Source organism: Colias philodice, chromosome 29, assembly GCF_061535455.1.
Source record: "Colias philodice isolate Cphi_HAF_F1 chromosome 29, ilColPhil1 Martin Lab GWU primary, whole genome shotgun sequence".
Taxonomy (NCBI): Eukaryota; Metazoa; Arthropoda; class Insecta; order Lepidoptera; family Pieridae; genus Colias; species Colias philodice.
Genome location: NC_143114.1, coordinates 2892704 through 2906169, shown reverse-complemented (window position 1 = coordinate 2906169; position 13466 = coordinate 2892704). Strand labels below are relative to the sequence as shown.

The window sequence follows — 13466 nt, the reverse complement described above, 5'->3', positions numbered from 1 at the left end:
AATTCAAACTGATGTTCATAGAGTAGGTATACTGTACAGTAATCTGTAATATAATATATTGCTGATGTTCATCATCACCGATCCATTATATTATCATCCCATTTTTTCATACAGCATATCAGGCAGGCGGTTTGAGCAACTTTTGCGGTGCTTGTGCATAGTAACTAATACTTAATCTGTGCTTGTGCATTTCTGATTTGGATTCTAAGGGGATGGGCTTTGCCACAGAGCAAGTAATATAGTACTATAGTGTATAGAGTAGTAATATAGTGGGCTTTGCGATTCCAAACACTTTGCGAATAAAGTGATAAATAATTTTCAAAACTTGAACCATCCTCACAAAGAACAATCACTGGATGAATCTTTGTTACAGTTCCGGGGACGTTTATCTTTTCGACAGTACATCAAGTCGAAAAAAGCAAGATATGGCATAAAATTCTATACATTAACGACTCATGATGGTTATGTCCTGAATTTCATCATTTATGAAGGAAAAAATACAGTGGATGAAGACGGCGATGGATCAAAAACTGCAAAACTGGTCTTCAAATTAATGGAGCCTTATTTGGATAAAGGACATGAGTTATATATGGATAATTTCTACAACAGCGTAGATTTGTCCAAAAAACTTTTATTTCACAAAACTCACACGATAGGTACCTTACGAAAGGACAGGAAAGGAAATCCGAAGACAATGTTTGGAAAAAAAATTAAAAGAGGAGATCACGTTTGGAGAAGGAAAGGAAATGTCTATGTATCAATGTGGAAAGATAAAAGGGTTGTGTATACCTATGCTAACAACAAAACACCAACCACGTAATAACTAGAAACAGGTATGGGCAAGCAAAGAAAAAACCAATTGAAGTGAGTGAATTATAACAAATTTATGTCTGGCATTGACAAGTCCGACCAAATGATTGCTTAATATTCCACTCCAAAAAAGACAATCAGGTGGTACAAAAAAGTATTTTTTCATTTATTGGACATGATGGTGTGGAATGCGTACTATATGTTCAAAAAGTATTGTAACTCAAACACAACCTTGCTGAGTTTCCGAGAGAGTATAATAAATTCATACCTACAGGTGACTGATAACACTCTAAATGATATACAACAAATGAGACTGGCAAAGACTTCAAGCAGGCGAAAGAAAATAACTACTGATAGTCTTCTTCAGACGGTGTCTGAATCTGGACACTGGCCAGAACTCATACCACTGGCTGAGAACGCAAAACGCAATAAAGTTTTCTTGAGATGCCGAGTTTGCACTAAAAACAAACTATCAAAGCAAACGAGCTATCGCTGTAAAGGTTGTATTGACAAGCCACCTCTTTGTCCAAGTTGCTTTGAAGCATGGCATATGGTTAGGGATGAAGCTTGAAGATTTTTTCACTGTTTTGGCATTCATCTGATGTAAACTCTTTTTGATGTGTTCTTTATCTCTTTTCTAAGATTAATATTAAAGCTTAAAATGTCACAAAATAACGGTGTTTTATTTTTTATCAAAAAGAAGTGGCATTACCATAAAAACAGCCTATGGCAGTCAACTGCTATAGCACCTGTATATATCCTATTTGATACCAAATTCGTCTGCTATAACAGCTGTGTCCCATTTCATAGACATATATGCTGTAAAATGACATACATACATAGACATACATACTTATTATTAGATAGGACGTACCTGCTATAGCAGACGAGTGCTTTAGCAGTTACGTCCTATCTAGTAATGAGTATGTATTAAAATAGGACACACCTGCTAAAGCATTCCATACAAAAAAATACTGCCCAATGAGGGTGACTGATTGTCCGCGAACGTGTTAAGAGGGTTATCGGGGTGTGCACTAAACATTGAATTGACAAGAAGTATCGGTAAGAAATACCTTAGGAGAAAATAGGATAGGATTAGGATATCTTGGGAGTTTATTATTCTTCTCAATAATTTACAAACAATGAAGCCCTTCACTTAGCTAATAACATCCGAAATCAACATGTAAATTTTGCGAAGCAAATAATGAAAGTGAAATTGGCAGCGCAAACCTTCAGTAATTCGGTAGCGGAGTCAATTGAAATTTGCGCCAAAGATTTAGGATTTAGATGGTTCTTTGATGGATGGATCTTTGATGGTTCGGAAGCAACGGTGGATTTTATAAGAAATATCCACAAAGTCTTTGATATCCTAAACAGCCGAAATTTTCATACGTTCGCGACTCGGACGGAACGCCGGGCCGAAAAAGGGGCGCGAAAAAGAACTGTCACTTGTGACTGGTCTCTTTGTTCGGAAACAATTGGTTTTACCCTCGGCGGATCGTTTGTAGGTAAAGGAATTGTTAATAAAAGTTATAAGAATCATGAATCTTTATCATTCCGATCTCGGCCAACTTCCGACATCAGAAGTGGGATCGGATCCCCACAGCAACATTGGTACTGGAATATCAAGTCAGCAGCAGTCGCAACCAATTTCAAATGATATGGAAGTTTTCTTGCGAGTGATGCGTAGATTGGTTAATGGCGGAGTGCAAAATCAAACGACGACTCATGAAATACGGTCCCGATGACCCCGAAGCGGATATCGAGAGTTGGTGTAGAATAAATGAGGTGTTGGTAAAACATAAGGATGCTAAAGGTATCGACCTACTATTAAGTCTGACGCAAGCACTCCGTGGCCGAGCTGCTACTTGCCTTGCAAAAATGCATCCCGATTGTATAACATGGGAAAATGTAAAAGAACATTTAATTGCTAGGTTTTCAAAACCTTTGCTCATGCAAGATTACTTTGAACGTATTATAACATTTAAAATGAATGACAAAGAGACGGCTGCAGATGCTTGTATGCGCCTTTGGCACCTTATCGAGTCAATACCCGATGCAACTATGAACAACGAGGTTATAACAGGGTTTTATATCGCCATATTATCTCGTCTAGATAATAATATAAAGAAGGAATTAAATTCCAATAATATAAAAAATAAAACCGAATTATGTCGGGCACTGCGGGGTGTATCATTGAAAAGACATGTTGATGATGTGAACACAGTCACTGAAAATAAACGCCCACGCTATATAACCAATCGCAATGCAAGTTTTGTTGGTTTTTGCCATTGTTGTGGAGAACAGGGGCATAAATCCTTTAATTGTAATAAATCTCAAAGTTCACAGACATTGAAGCCTCGTTCTGAAGAAAAACGTCTTGTCACCTGCTATTCCTTTCGCAACTTTTTCGCAATGCGTCTGTGTAATGGCCATTTTGCAGTTCCTTGCGAAACAATACTGACAAGGACGCAACTATTTCATCTATCTATGTGCTAGAGTGAGACATATCATAATATGCGAAATCCTGCCACACTACTGACAGATTTTTCGTTGTTTAGCTGCCGCACGCGAATGCGTCGGTGTACTAACGCCTTTAGTACACACGGCACACACTTTCTTATTGGTTAGTATAGTATCTACCAATGCGAACAAGAGAATATAAGTTCGATATGTCGATTATGTTCACACTTCATACGTATCGTATATTTTGTGTAGAAAAGTTGGCAGTCATTTCATTATAATATTATTATGGTTATATGTCTGTATTCGCTCTGAGAAAGGGAATTATTCAATTTAAGTGAAGAAAAAAAGAAGGTAATTTTCTAAACAGCAAAATTTTGACTACACACTCAGAGTGATTGTTGTCATTGGCAAGTAGGTATATTTATCATTAGCTGTATATTTTATATAACTTATTATTTTTTATCTGTGCAATGAAGAATGAGTCTTACATGCAAAGTAGATAGTACGAGCAGTCAATTGACTGAATCAGACTTGGATATCACACCTCCCAGAAATATCGCCAAGATCAACAAGCATCGTCAACAAAAATTCAGAGACGCCTGGCTTAAAAATGAAGATTGCTTAGCAAAGTGCCTGAAGACCAGTACAAAGCTAAATGCCGTTCATGCAATGTCATAATGAATGCAGAGTTGACTGTGATAAAAAATCATATGACATCGAAAATTCATCTTCGTAAACCTTTAGCATCCCAACAGTTAGTTATACAGCTTGATAAATTGCCTAAAGTAGAATCCATTATTGCCGCAGCTCCACTACAAAGAAATATTTAGAATAGCCTTACAGGCGATTTATACACAGAATACATAAATTTTTGCACCACTAATAATAATATTTAGCCTAAGTACACATGTAACGACCTTTTGTGATCCTAAAATAAAGAAAAGAAAAGAAAAGACAAAATATTGCACTGCTTCTTTTCCCGAAAATTTCATGATTTTCTATTTTTCAACCTAGAAAAGATCAGTGCAACAAATGCATTGCGTTTAAACATGGAAATGTAACTGCGGATGAGTATGCCAGCCATATAAAAAAGAAAGAAAGGTCCAGGGAAGAGAAAGATAATGATAAAGAACACTCTGGAGCTAACACTTTAGTGTACACTATGGATGTACAAGCGGTGTTGTTGTCCTAAAATGCTACCTATTATAAAACAAAGCTAAAAGTTCATAATTATACCCATTACAATTTGAAAACAAAGGAAGTGTTCTGCTATCTGTGGCATGAGGGCAGTCTAGATAGTAATGTATTTGCATCCATTTTGATCAAACATTTAAAATCTGAGCTGAGTCAAATGCCTCCAGAATCATCTTGTGGAGTGACGGATGTTGCTATCAGAATCGGTCTGTCAAATTGGCAAATGCGTTGCTAGAATTGGCAGACGAAAAGAAGATTTGTATTGAGCAAAAGTTTCTTGAAGTCGGCCATATTCAAATGGTCGACGTCGAAATTTCATGGTTGGAAACTAAAAATACAGACAATGAAACAGAAAATTTCAGCGACGATGATGAAGAAGCCACCATTAACCAGCCCGGGCCATCAAAGAGAGTTAAAAAATGATAGCTGTACAATTTTTAAACAAAATTAAAATTATATGATTTCTGTAAATATTATTATTTCCGTCGCTTGTAACTTTTTACCTTTAAGACTTACAGAATAATGCATGTATGCAAAAAATGTAGGTAATTTTGTCTTCTTTGAACCCCTCATAGACACTTTTGTGATTTAGTAAACAATTGAGAAGTTATTTAAAATATACCTAATTTTAGCACCTTTAATTCAAGATGGCGGCTGGCGCCTGGGTCCGTCAAGGTCGAAAACTTGGATATTTATTAACCTTTCATACCTAAACAATATCGTTTCAAAACATTTTCTACGCCACCTTTTGTAGAGCATAAATACCTACAGACTGGATTAAGTGTTTTTGTTAAAACGCATTTTTCGCCTCTCTTGTAAAGTACGTTTGAGTGGACATAGACCGTATTGCAATATCAACGACGATATGTAACTTGACTAGATTTTCTTCATATTTATAAATCAATGTGTGATTGAAAAGAAATAATTAATATGCATATTAAGCTATTGCATAGCTTCTATCGCGGCCTTGAGCGCGGGGACCGAATCCAGAAATTCCGTAACGAAAAACCTCACGCTCCCCACTCCGACGGGCGCGGAGGTGTGGCTTGAAGGCATAGCATGCAATAGCTTTACCACGGCAGTCCCCGAGTGCCACACGTCTTTTTTTATTCATGGACTTCTTCTTCCATCTATTATTTCTTTATATTTCTCTTTCTCTTCTACTTAATTCACAATTGTACTCTAACTATCGGCCCGTGTTGATCATCAGGCAGGCCATGTACGCGCCTAGTGTGCGCCCTGACTTTGTTCGGCTTTTCGAAGCGATGGTCACATACCGGACAGAGATAGCCGTACCTTTTGCCTGTATGTGCGTTGTGTTTGTGTATTTGGAGGAACTTTCTGGATTTTAAACGCTTTGGGCACATATCGCACTGAAAATAAGATATAAAAAAGTTAGTAGATATTATTGTTGCAGTCCTTGCAAATAAGTTAGTTAATATCGAATTTATTCGACAAAAAAAGAGATTAAGTACTAACTCCAAATAATCAGTCAAATCACTACTGATCCCATCAGATAAGGAAAAATTTATTAGGAAACTGATAATATATTAAAGAAACCACAAAGAACATAGAAGTATTTGTGTATCATTTTTTATGTATGAATTCTACCTCGAAATTTTATCCATTATACCTAACTAGAATAATACACGATGTATTTTAAATGCAATTTACACATAAAAAGATCAAGGCTTTTCTTAATTACTGGACATCATTAAAAAAATAAAAAAGAGGACTCAACTGTCTGTCTCACTCTTTTCAAATCACTTCTAAAATTATTATTATTTCTTTTTAATAACAACCCTTCGGTACAAGATGGAGGAGGCTTTTACCCATAAGGGTCACCTAACAACCAATACAAAAAAAAAAGAACAAAAAAAATGTTTGACAAAAAATATGTACATATATTATGGCATATGTATATTAATATATTAATTGTAAGGTGGAATTAAAGCTTATTATTATTGTAAACTAGCTTTCCGCCCGCGGCTTCGTTCGCGTTTTCAGAGAAAGACCCGTTCCCGTAGGATTTCCGGGATAAAACCTATCCTATGTCCTTTCTCTGGTATCAAAATATCTCTATACCAAATTTCATGCAAATTGGTTCAGTAGTTCAGGCGTGATTGAGTAACAGACAGACAGACAGAGTTACTTTCGCATTTATAATATTAGTATGGATAACAACCCACCTGAAAGTTCTTCTCCGGCAGATGAATAGCAATATGCTGTACCAGGTTCGACCGTCTGTGAAAAGTCGCACCGCAGTGATCGCAAATGTACGGCCGTTCGCCCGTATGCCGTCGTTCGTGAATGGTGAGCGCCTCTTTGGTAGCCGAGCTGTACTCGCAGTACGCGCACTTGTGTATGCGGCCGAGCCCGTGGCGGGCGCGCTTGTGCTCTTGCAGCTGGTTGTTGTTGCGACAGCGCTTGCCGCACGACTGTGTGGAGCGTGAATGAGCATATAAAGACGATTGCTACATGACTATTGGAGTGATTTAGTAATATAAAGGCAGATTCGATTCGAGTGATTCAAAGTTCCCTATGCAGTTAAACTAGTACCTACCAATTTTTTTTAAAACTGTAATTATGTACATGCTTGAAAGCAGGATCGATAAATAAATTTAATATTTTATCAATCAGCTAGCCTTCAGCCGCATTGCTTGTGAATAGGAAGCTCTTCACATTACATCATCTATGTCAGAACTAAATTAAGTATTAACAGCTAAGTAGCGTAAGTATGCGTAAGTTTTCTTTTTACAAATTTTTTGAAATACTTGATAATACAGACTAGTTCCTACTACTTTCTACATTTCGAAAATACCCAATACGACCTGCCTAACAACAACTATGGCCATTGCCTAACAACAACTATGGAAATTTTCCTATAAACATCTTTAAATATTCAAGTATATTAAGTTCTTACCTCACATACACAATAATTAGTATGAAATCGCATATGTGCTTTGTATGTTGCTTTCATTCTAAACTCCTTGTTACATGTATTGCATTTATATGATGTAGCTGTTGGTATTTTGTCTCTTTTCTTCTTGGTTATCGTGGGTTTCTGGAAAGAAACACATGTGTACTGGCTGCGCCCCGCGGTTTCACCCGCATTGCTCTGCTCCTGTTGGTCTTAGCGTATAGCCTATAGCCTTCCTTGATAAATGGGCTATCTAACACCGAAAGAATTTTTCAAATCGGACCAGTAGTACCTGAGATTAGCGCGTTCAAACAAACAAACTCTTCAGCTTCATAATATTAGTATAGATGTTAAGACCAACAGGAATGGAGGCATGTGGGTAAAATCACACGCACAGCTAGTCATATTATAAAGTACCTGTCTAAACTTCTTAGGTTCTTCATAAGGCTCGTAATCAGCATTTTGAAAGTCGTCTTGATAATAATCAAAAGCACAGTCATTATCAAGTACTTCTACCTCAAGTTTTTGTACTTTCGAAGTGAAAATATCACTTCTAGGAATAACTTTATCTGGTTTCATATTTAGTAGTGTCTTTTGTGCTTTGCAACTTGTGTGCCTGAATTTTAATGCAATTTTCATAATGTCTAGGCACTTGGTACACATTTTTTGTGATAACCCATCATTGTATTGAATCTGAAAGATAGTTCAATAATTATTATTTTTAGTGTGATAATTTGAAGTGTTTTAATTTGAAGCCTATACAGTATACACGTTAAAAAAGCCGTACAACTTTTTATGAGCACAAATACTGCTTCATACTGCAAGGCTTTAGGAAAGAATAATTTCTCGAAATATTTCGATTCTGTGTATGAGAGTATTTCGTAGTAGACTAAAAAATATATAATGTTTAAAAATATGTATTGCTTGAATTTAAAAAATATATTATATTCTTTTATACCTGTAAGCCCGTTACGAGTTTAAGATCGTCAGATCGTTTTTTCCTCATGTCTCTACTTATGAATATCGGCGTTAGGTTTTCAGTGCTTAAACACGTTCTACAACATTCTTTCTCAGCTGGTTTCTTTTCGATTTGTTGTGTTTTTACTAATCGTCTTCGCCTGGACATTCGATTCATCATTAAGAGAACGGGTAGCATATTGGTTTTCTGACTAAACCGCAAAAGAAATAAGCTGGATTTTGATAGTAAGAGATGTTTCAATTATATACGAGTGAATTTAACACCATTATAATAATTATTTATATCACAATTTACAGAATTTACGATTCTTGTGGTTAGAATACTAAGTTGACAATAATGCTCTTTGACAGATCATCAATCCTCAGAACAAAGAATCCTATCGTTGTTCAGAGCATCAATCATAATAAAAACAAGAGTGACAGAAGAACAGAATATAGATAAGCAAAACAAGGCTGTCAAACAGATTCAAAATACGGATTTTAATAAAAATACAGATAAAATATTACTATGGAAGTAAATCCATTGCATTATAATAATTTATGCGAAAGTTTGTTTGTTAGTCCATTTTTTCTTTGATTCAGTCTTTTCTTTTTATTTTATGGCATAATTTTGATGTCTGGAGACTGATATAAACAATATAAAATTCTGCAGATGCCATATTTTAGTTTATTTTATAATAATATGATCTCGGCGTAAATATTATAATAATTAAATTGTATTTTTTTTCTTCTCAATGAGACAATTCCTGAAATTATTAGGTACAAAGGAATTATGAAATAAAGAACACAAAATATCCCACATCATTTATTTACAAACAAAAAATGTGCGTATTCAAAAATCAATAGTTTGTATATAACATTAATTCTACTTACGTATTTTCAAAACATATTGCTTGTTTAAATGCATTTGGCAAGGGTTTAAAACTACATAACATTTTCGACGAAAAATATACAGTACATACACACTCCATCAATTAAAAACTACTTGTGTTATAAAATTTACTAATGACCTCTCCACCTATGTTTTAGATTAAAACGCTTTTTACTTTTACATACTTACATAGTTTTGAAATTCAGATTTTCCTTTGAGCACTTTGTTATTTGTGTATTTCCTAATTATTAAAATAAACTTTTTTTTTTAGCAACACGTAAAAAATTTTCTCGCAAAAAATTCACTGACTAATGTTTACATTTTGAAAAGAAAAAAATGTTAATCTCTTCTCTTCAATATTCAATTCAATATTATTTTTCATTCAGAACAACTGATGAAAATCCCCTTTTTCAGTTTATCATTCCTCATTATTTGTTTTTATTGATCTTATCATGATTTACCTATGTGACTTGAAAAAACTTCATGATTAAGTATTTCTAAATTACTATTACAAAAAAAAATTATAAAAAGCGCTAAAAACATGTATAATTGTGATTATTTGTGAACTAAATTAATCTTTGGTAAATAATAAATATCACTGTGACATTAGATTAGGAACTAATTTCTTGAAACCCCTATTGCTCGGGTCTTCAAAGAGACTCTTTACGAAGAATACCTGAAAATAAATTTAAAATTATTATAATACTTATTAACATTTGTATATAACTACTGTCATACTTAAAGAATATTATGGTGGTTATCAAATTTTTAACACATACTAACACCTATTTAAAATGACAAAGAATGTCTGTCTGTTACGGTATCACGCCTAAAATACTAAACCGATTTAGATGAAATTTGGAATAAAAGAATAGAAAAAATTCGATCACGTGGCGGGATTCGTAACCGCATCGAAATTTTTTCTACTTTTAAAAAATTATATTTATATAGCATTTGAATGCCATAAAACCAAAACATCACATTCAATATGATGATGATATTTTTTATCTGTATTTGAAACCGCGAGGCAGTGCAATTATAAAAAAATAATTATTTTAGTCTGTTACACATTCACAACTAAATGCTTAAAACCATAGAACTGCTGTTGATGAAATTTTTAAGCTAGTTATAGCATATAACAACAATACATAATGTTTCTTGCTTCTTACCTGTATAACTCCAATAATGCTCATTAAAAATATTTGTACTATCGACCATTTCAACACTCTGAAACAAAAAGGGGATATTAAAGTTGCGCCTATAGTAACATAAATCTTACTAATTTTATAAATGCGAAAGTTTGTGAGGATGGATGGATGTTTGTTCACTTTAACGCAAACACTACAGAATCGATTACAATGAAATTTGATATGTAGATAGCTAAAGATCCAGAATAAGACATAGGCTACTTTTTATCCCGGAAATCTCACAGGAACGGGAACTATGCGGGGATTTTTTTTGAAAACACGGGCGGAAATATAGTCTACAATAATACTTTTACTGAGTGCAGTTTCAATTTTTTCTTATATGTTATAATTATCAGGTTAAAGACAATACAAGAACTGCGCCCATCCCAAAAGTAATACAAGAACCACCCTTTCCCAAAAGTAATACAAGAACCACACCTATCACACATCTCCTCAGCCAGATTCCTATCCCTCGCTTCGTGCGCTGACAGCAACTCTTGCAAGCGTCTCGCTGTTGACACGTTGTCTTTGAGTTTTGTGACCGAATCGGATATATCCCGTACACGCATTACGTATGTTTCTGCCGCGTTACCTAGGATAAGACAAATATTATTAATTTTCTTTAAAAGTATTTTTAAAATGGCATGCATGTACAGGATCATTGACGTACAGTGAATTCAGAAAAATTGAGCGTGATTTTGAGTCTTAACTAGACTCAAATTTTTCAGAATTGTCCGAAGTGGAACTCGACCTACGCCTCTGTTAGGCAGAGTTTATAATCAACTAAGCCCTAAGAGCTAGCAACTAGCCGCAAGAGCAACTTTTGTCTCCGCAACTATAACTAAATAAAAATAAATAAATAAATTGTAAAAGATTAAAATACTGTTTCAAAACTTACCTAATTCCATTTCTCTGTCATCATCATAATCTTTACTTTGAGAATCTTCAGTATCTATCATCAGATCGAAAAATACCTGAAACAGGACAAAATTATGTTAACTACATATAAGAAAATAAACCTTATTATTTAAAATTGATAACTTTTACAATACAACTTTTCCATGTACAAACGGACATAAAATATAAGCTTTTACTTTGATTAGTTTTAGCTTTAGATTCTGCAGGTAGTATAGCTAATATATAATTTTCTTTTTCACAGCCGTACATAAAGTATTGATAGGGAATTTTGTATTTGTACTAATTATTTGTATGTTTAATATTTACATCACTATAAACTTGTAAACACTAGAATGCAATATAGCGGAGTAAATTTCAAAACGAAAATGAAGCGTAAAATTTCAAGAAAAAGTTACAGATCACAATTTCGACAGCTGGCAAACTCACGAGTTAATCAATAATCAATATTACAACAACATATACAGAAATTTAAATATTATACTCACAGTTTTCTGACTAAAAGTGCTGAACGTGTTATCAAAGCAGAATCTATAGTCGCCCTCCAACACTGACGTGTGTCTGTGTGCGTTTTCCGCCTTCTTATAATCTGCCACTATAATCCGTCCCACGGGATCGGCTAGTTGAAACGATATGTCCAGTTCTCCTTGGGACGCATCTATTACCTGTGATGAATAAATCCTAATATAATAACATTATAAAAAATTACACGTGAGGCCGGGTTAAATATTAGTTTGACTTGTAATAAGAATGTACTGCATTTCTACACAACTGCTATTATCAATTAATAACAAATCGCAGCTAGTCAACGACTATTATCTCAGTGAGGGTAGTTGGGTCAAACGTCGTATAAACAACGTCCGAGCCTCTAGGCACGATTCGTACGAATGTGCCACGAGTCAAAGGAAAGCGGCTTTTTATACTATTCGACGGCTAAGCATGTTCAGACATGAAATAATGGCAACTACATTGACAACTGTTCATCCACAAAAATATTAAATCAAAAGTTACGTCTAACAATAGCATAATATTACAAATAAGAGATAGACTTCAGAGTTCAGTTGTCAAGGAAAATTTATTAAATTAACCTTGAACATAAAATATGGGTATAAACTTATATTACTTTCATTATCAAAAAACTACTGATAAGAGACGCAAAATTTAAGCATTTAATTCACTATCGTTATTAATCTCTTTTACTATTTACATAAAATTCTTATGTCACATTGTTAGCATACTCCTCCGAAACGGTTGGTCCAATTCTCATGAACTTTTGTATGCATATCGGGTAGGTCTGAGAATCGGCTAACACCCGATGTTATGCCTCTAAGTGATAAGAGTAAGTAGTGGTAAGGCAGAAGAACGTTTGCCAGGACAGTTAGTAGGTATATCCTATCCTATCCTACTAATATTATAAATGCGAAGGTTTGTGAGGATGGATGTGTGTGTTTGTTATTTTTCACGCAAATACTACTGAACCGATAAAAATAAAATTTAGCACACATATAGAGGGTAACTTGGATAAACACATAGGATAGGTTTTATCCCGGAAATCTCACGGGAACGGGAACTATGCGGGTTTTTCTTTGATAACGCGGGCGAAGCCGTGAGCGGAAAGCTAGTTATTTTATAATACTGCACTTACCTGGTATTCTAAATCTATGATTTCATTCATAAGAACTTTATGATAAAAACAGTCTGTTTTCCCTGCTTGTACAGTAAAAGTCATATCTTTTTCGTATGCGAACACGACACTAAAAATTGTAGTCAGGAAAATATACCGCATTGTGATAATATAGCGCAAATGATTTTAAAACTGAAATACAAAAGGTGAGAATGAACCGACACGTTATTTATAGCATCCGTGAGGTTTGTTTGTGTTTATATATAGAGAAAATTAAATAATACCGCCCACTTCGCACAGTTCAATACAAAAATTTTATGACACCGACTGCCGAGAAGTGACAAATGAAAGTGACATAAGACATAAGCGGATGCACCACAGAATGCACTTTATAGCTAGAATCACAGCTAGAATCTATAGACAGTAAAAAAAATTATTTTTGAAAATTCTTATAAATCCGAATAAATTTGTACTAAAAAGCTAGTCTTTTTATATTAAAAC

At 34.5% G+C, this 13466-nt stretch overlaps 2 protein-coding genes and 1 pseudogene across 2 annotated transcripts; 1 reads left to right on the top strand and 2 right to left on the bottom strand.

Moving 5' to 3' along the window:
- Nucleotides 1-2351: 2351 nt before the first annotated feature.
- Nucleotides 2352-3309, top strand: LOC149475819 (uncharacterized; annotated as a pseudogene).
- LOC149475818 (uncharacterized) lies at nucleotides 3247-8695 on the bottom strand. The gene is made up of 5 exons (XM_089712916.1): nucleotides 8349-8695; nucleotides 7808-8083; nucleotides 7394-7534; nucleotides 6660-6908; nucleotides 3247-5843 (listed from the first exon to the last, which is right to left on the bottom strand). Exons 1-5 carry the CDS (start codon nucleotides 8544-8546, stop codon nucleotides 5640-5642), a joined length of 1068 nt encoding a protein of 355 aa, XP_089569042.1. The 5' UTR covers nucleotides 8547-8695; the 3' UTR covers nucleotides 3247-5639.
- A 465-nt stretch (nucleotides 8696-9160) lies between these two features.
- Nucleotides 9161-13301, bottom strand: LOC149475817 (transmembrane emp24 domain-containing protein 5-like). Its single transcript, XM_089713165.1, has 6 exons — nucleotides 12987-13301; nucleotides 11830-12006; nucleotides 11325-11400; nucleotides 10865-11018; nucleotides 10409-10466; nucleotides 9161-9915 (listed from the first exon to the last, which is right to left on the bottom strand). Exons 1-6 carry the CDS (start codon nucleotides 13125-13127, stop codon nucleotides 9835-9837), a joined length of 687 nt encoding a protein of 228 aa, XP_089569291.1. The 5' UTR covers nucleotides 13128-13301; the 3' UTR covers nucleotides 9161-9834.
- Between the last annotated feature and the right edge of the window lie 165 nt (nucleotides 13302-13466).

Excerpts from the sequence above, each read along its gene's own strand:
- LOC149475818 (XM_089712916.1), bottom strand. The coding sequence starts at position 8,546 with ATGCTACCCGTTCTCTTAATGATGAATCGAATGTCCAGGCGAAGACGA. Across the intron at positions 8,084-8,348 it reads AACTCGTAACGGGCTTACAG|ATTCAATACAATGATGGGTT; the intron begins GTATAAAAGAAT and ends ACTATCTTTCAG. Across the intron at positions 6,909-7,393 it reads CTAATTATTGTGTATGTGAG|TCGTGCGGCAAGCGCTGTCG; the intron begins GTAAGAACTTAA and ends CGCTCCACACAG.
- LOC149475817 (XM_089713165.1), bottom strand. The coding sequence starts at position 13,127 with ATGCGGTATATTTTCCTGACTACAATTTTTAGTGTCGTGTTCGCATAC. Across the intron at positions 11,401-11,829 it reads GCACTTTTAGTCAGAAAACT|GTATTTTTCGATCTGATGAT; the intron begins GTGAGTATAATA and ends GTCCTGTTTCAG. Across the intron at positions 9,916-10,408 it reads GCATTATTGGAGTTATACAG|GTATTCTTCGTAAAGAGTCT; the intron begins GTAAGAAGCAAG and ends ATTTATTTTCAG.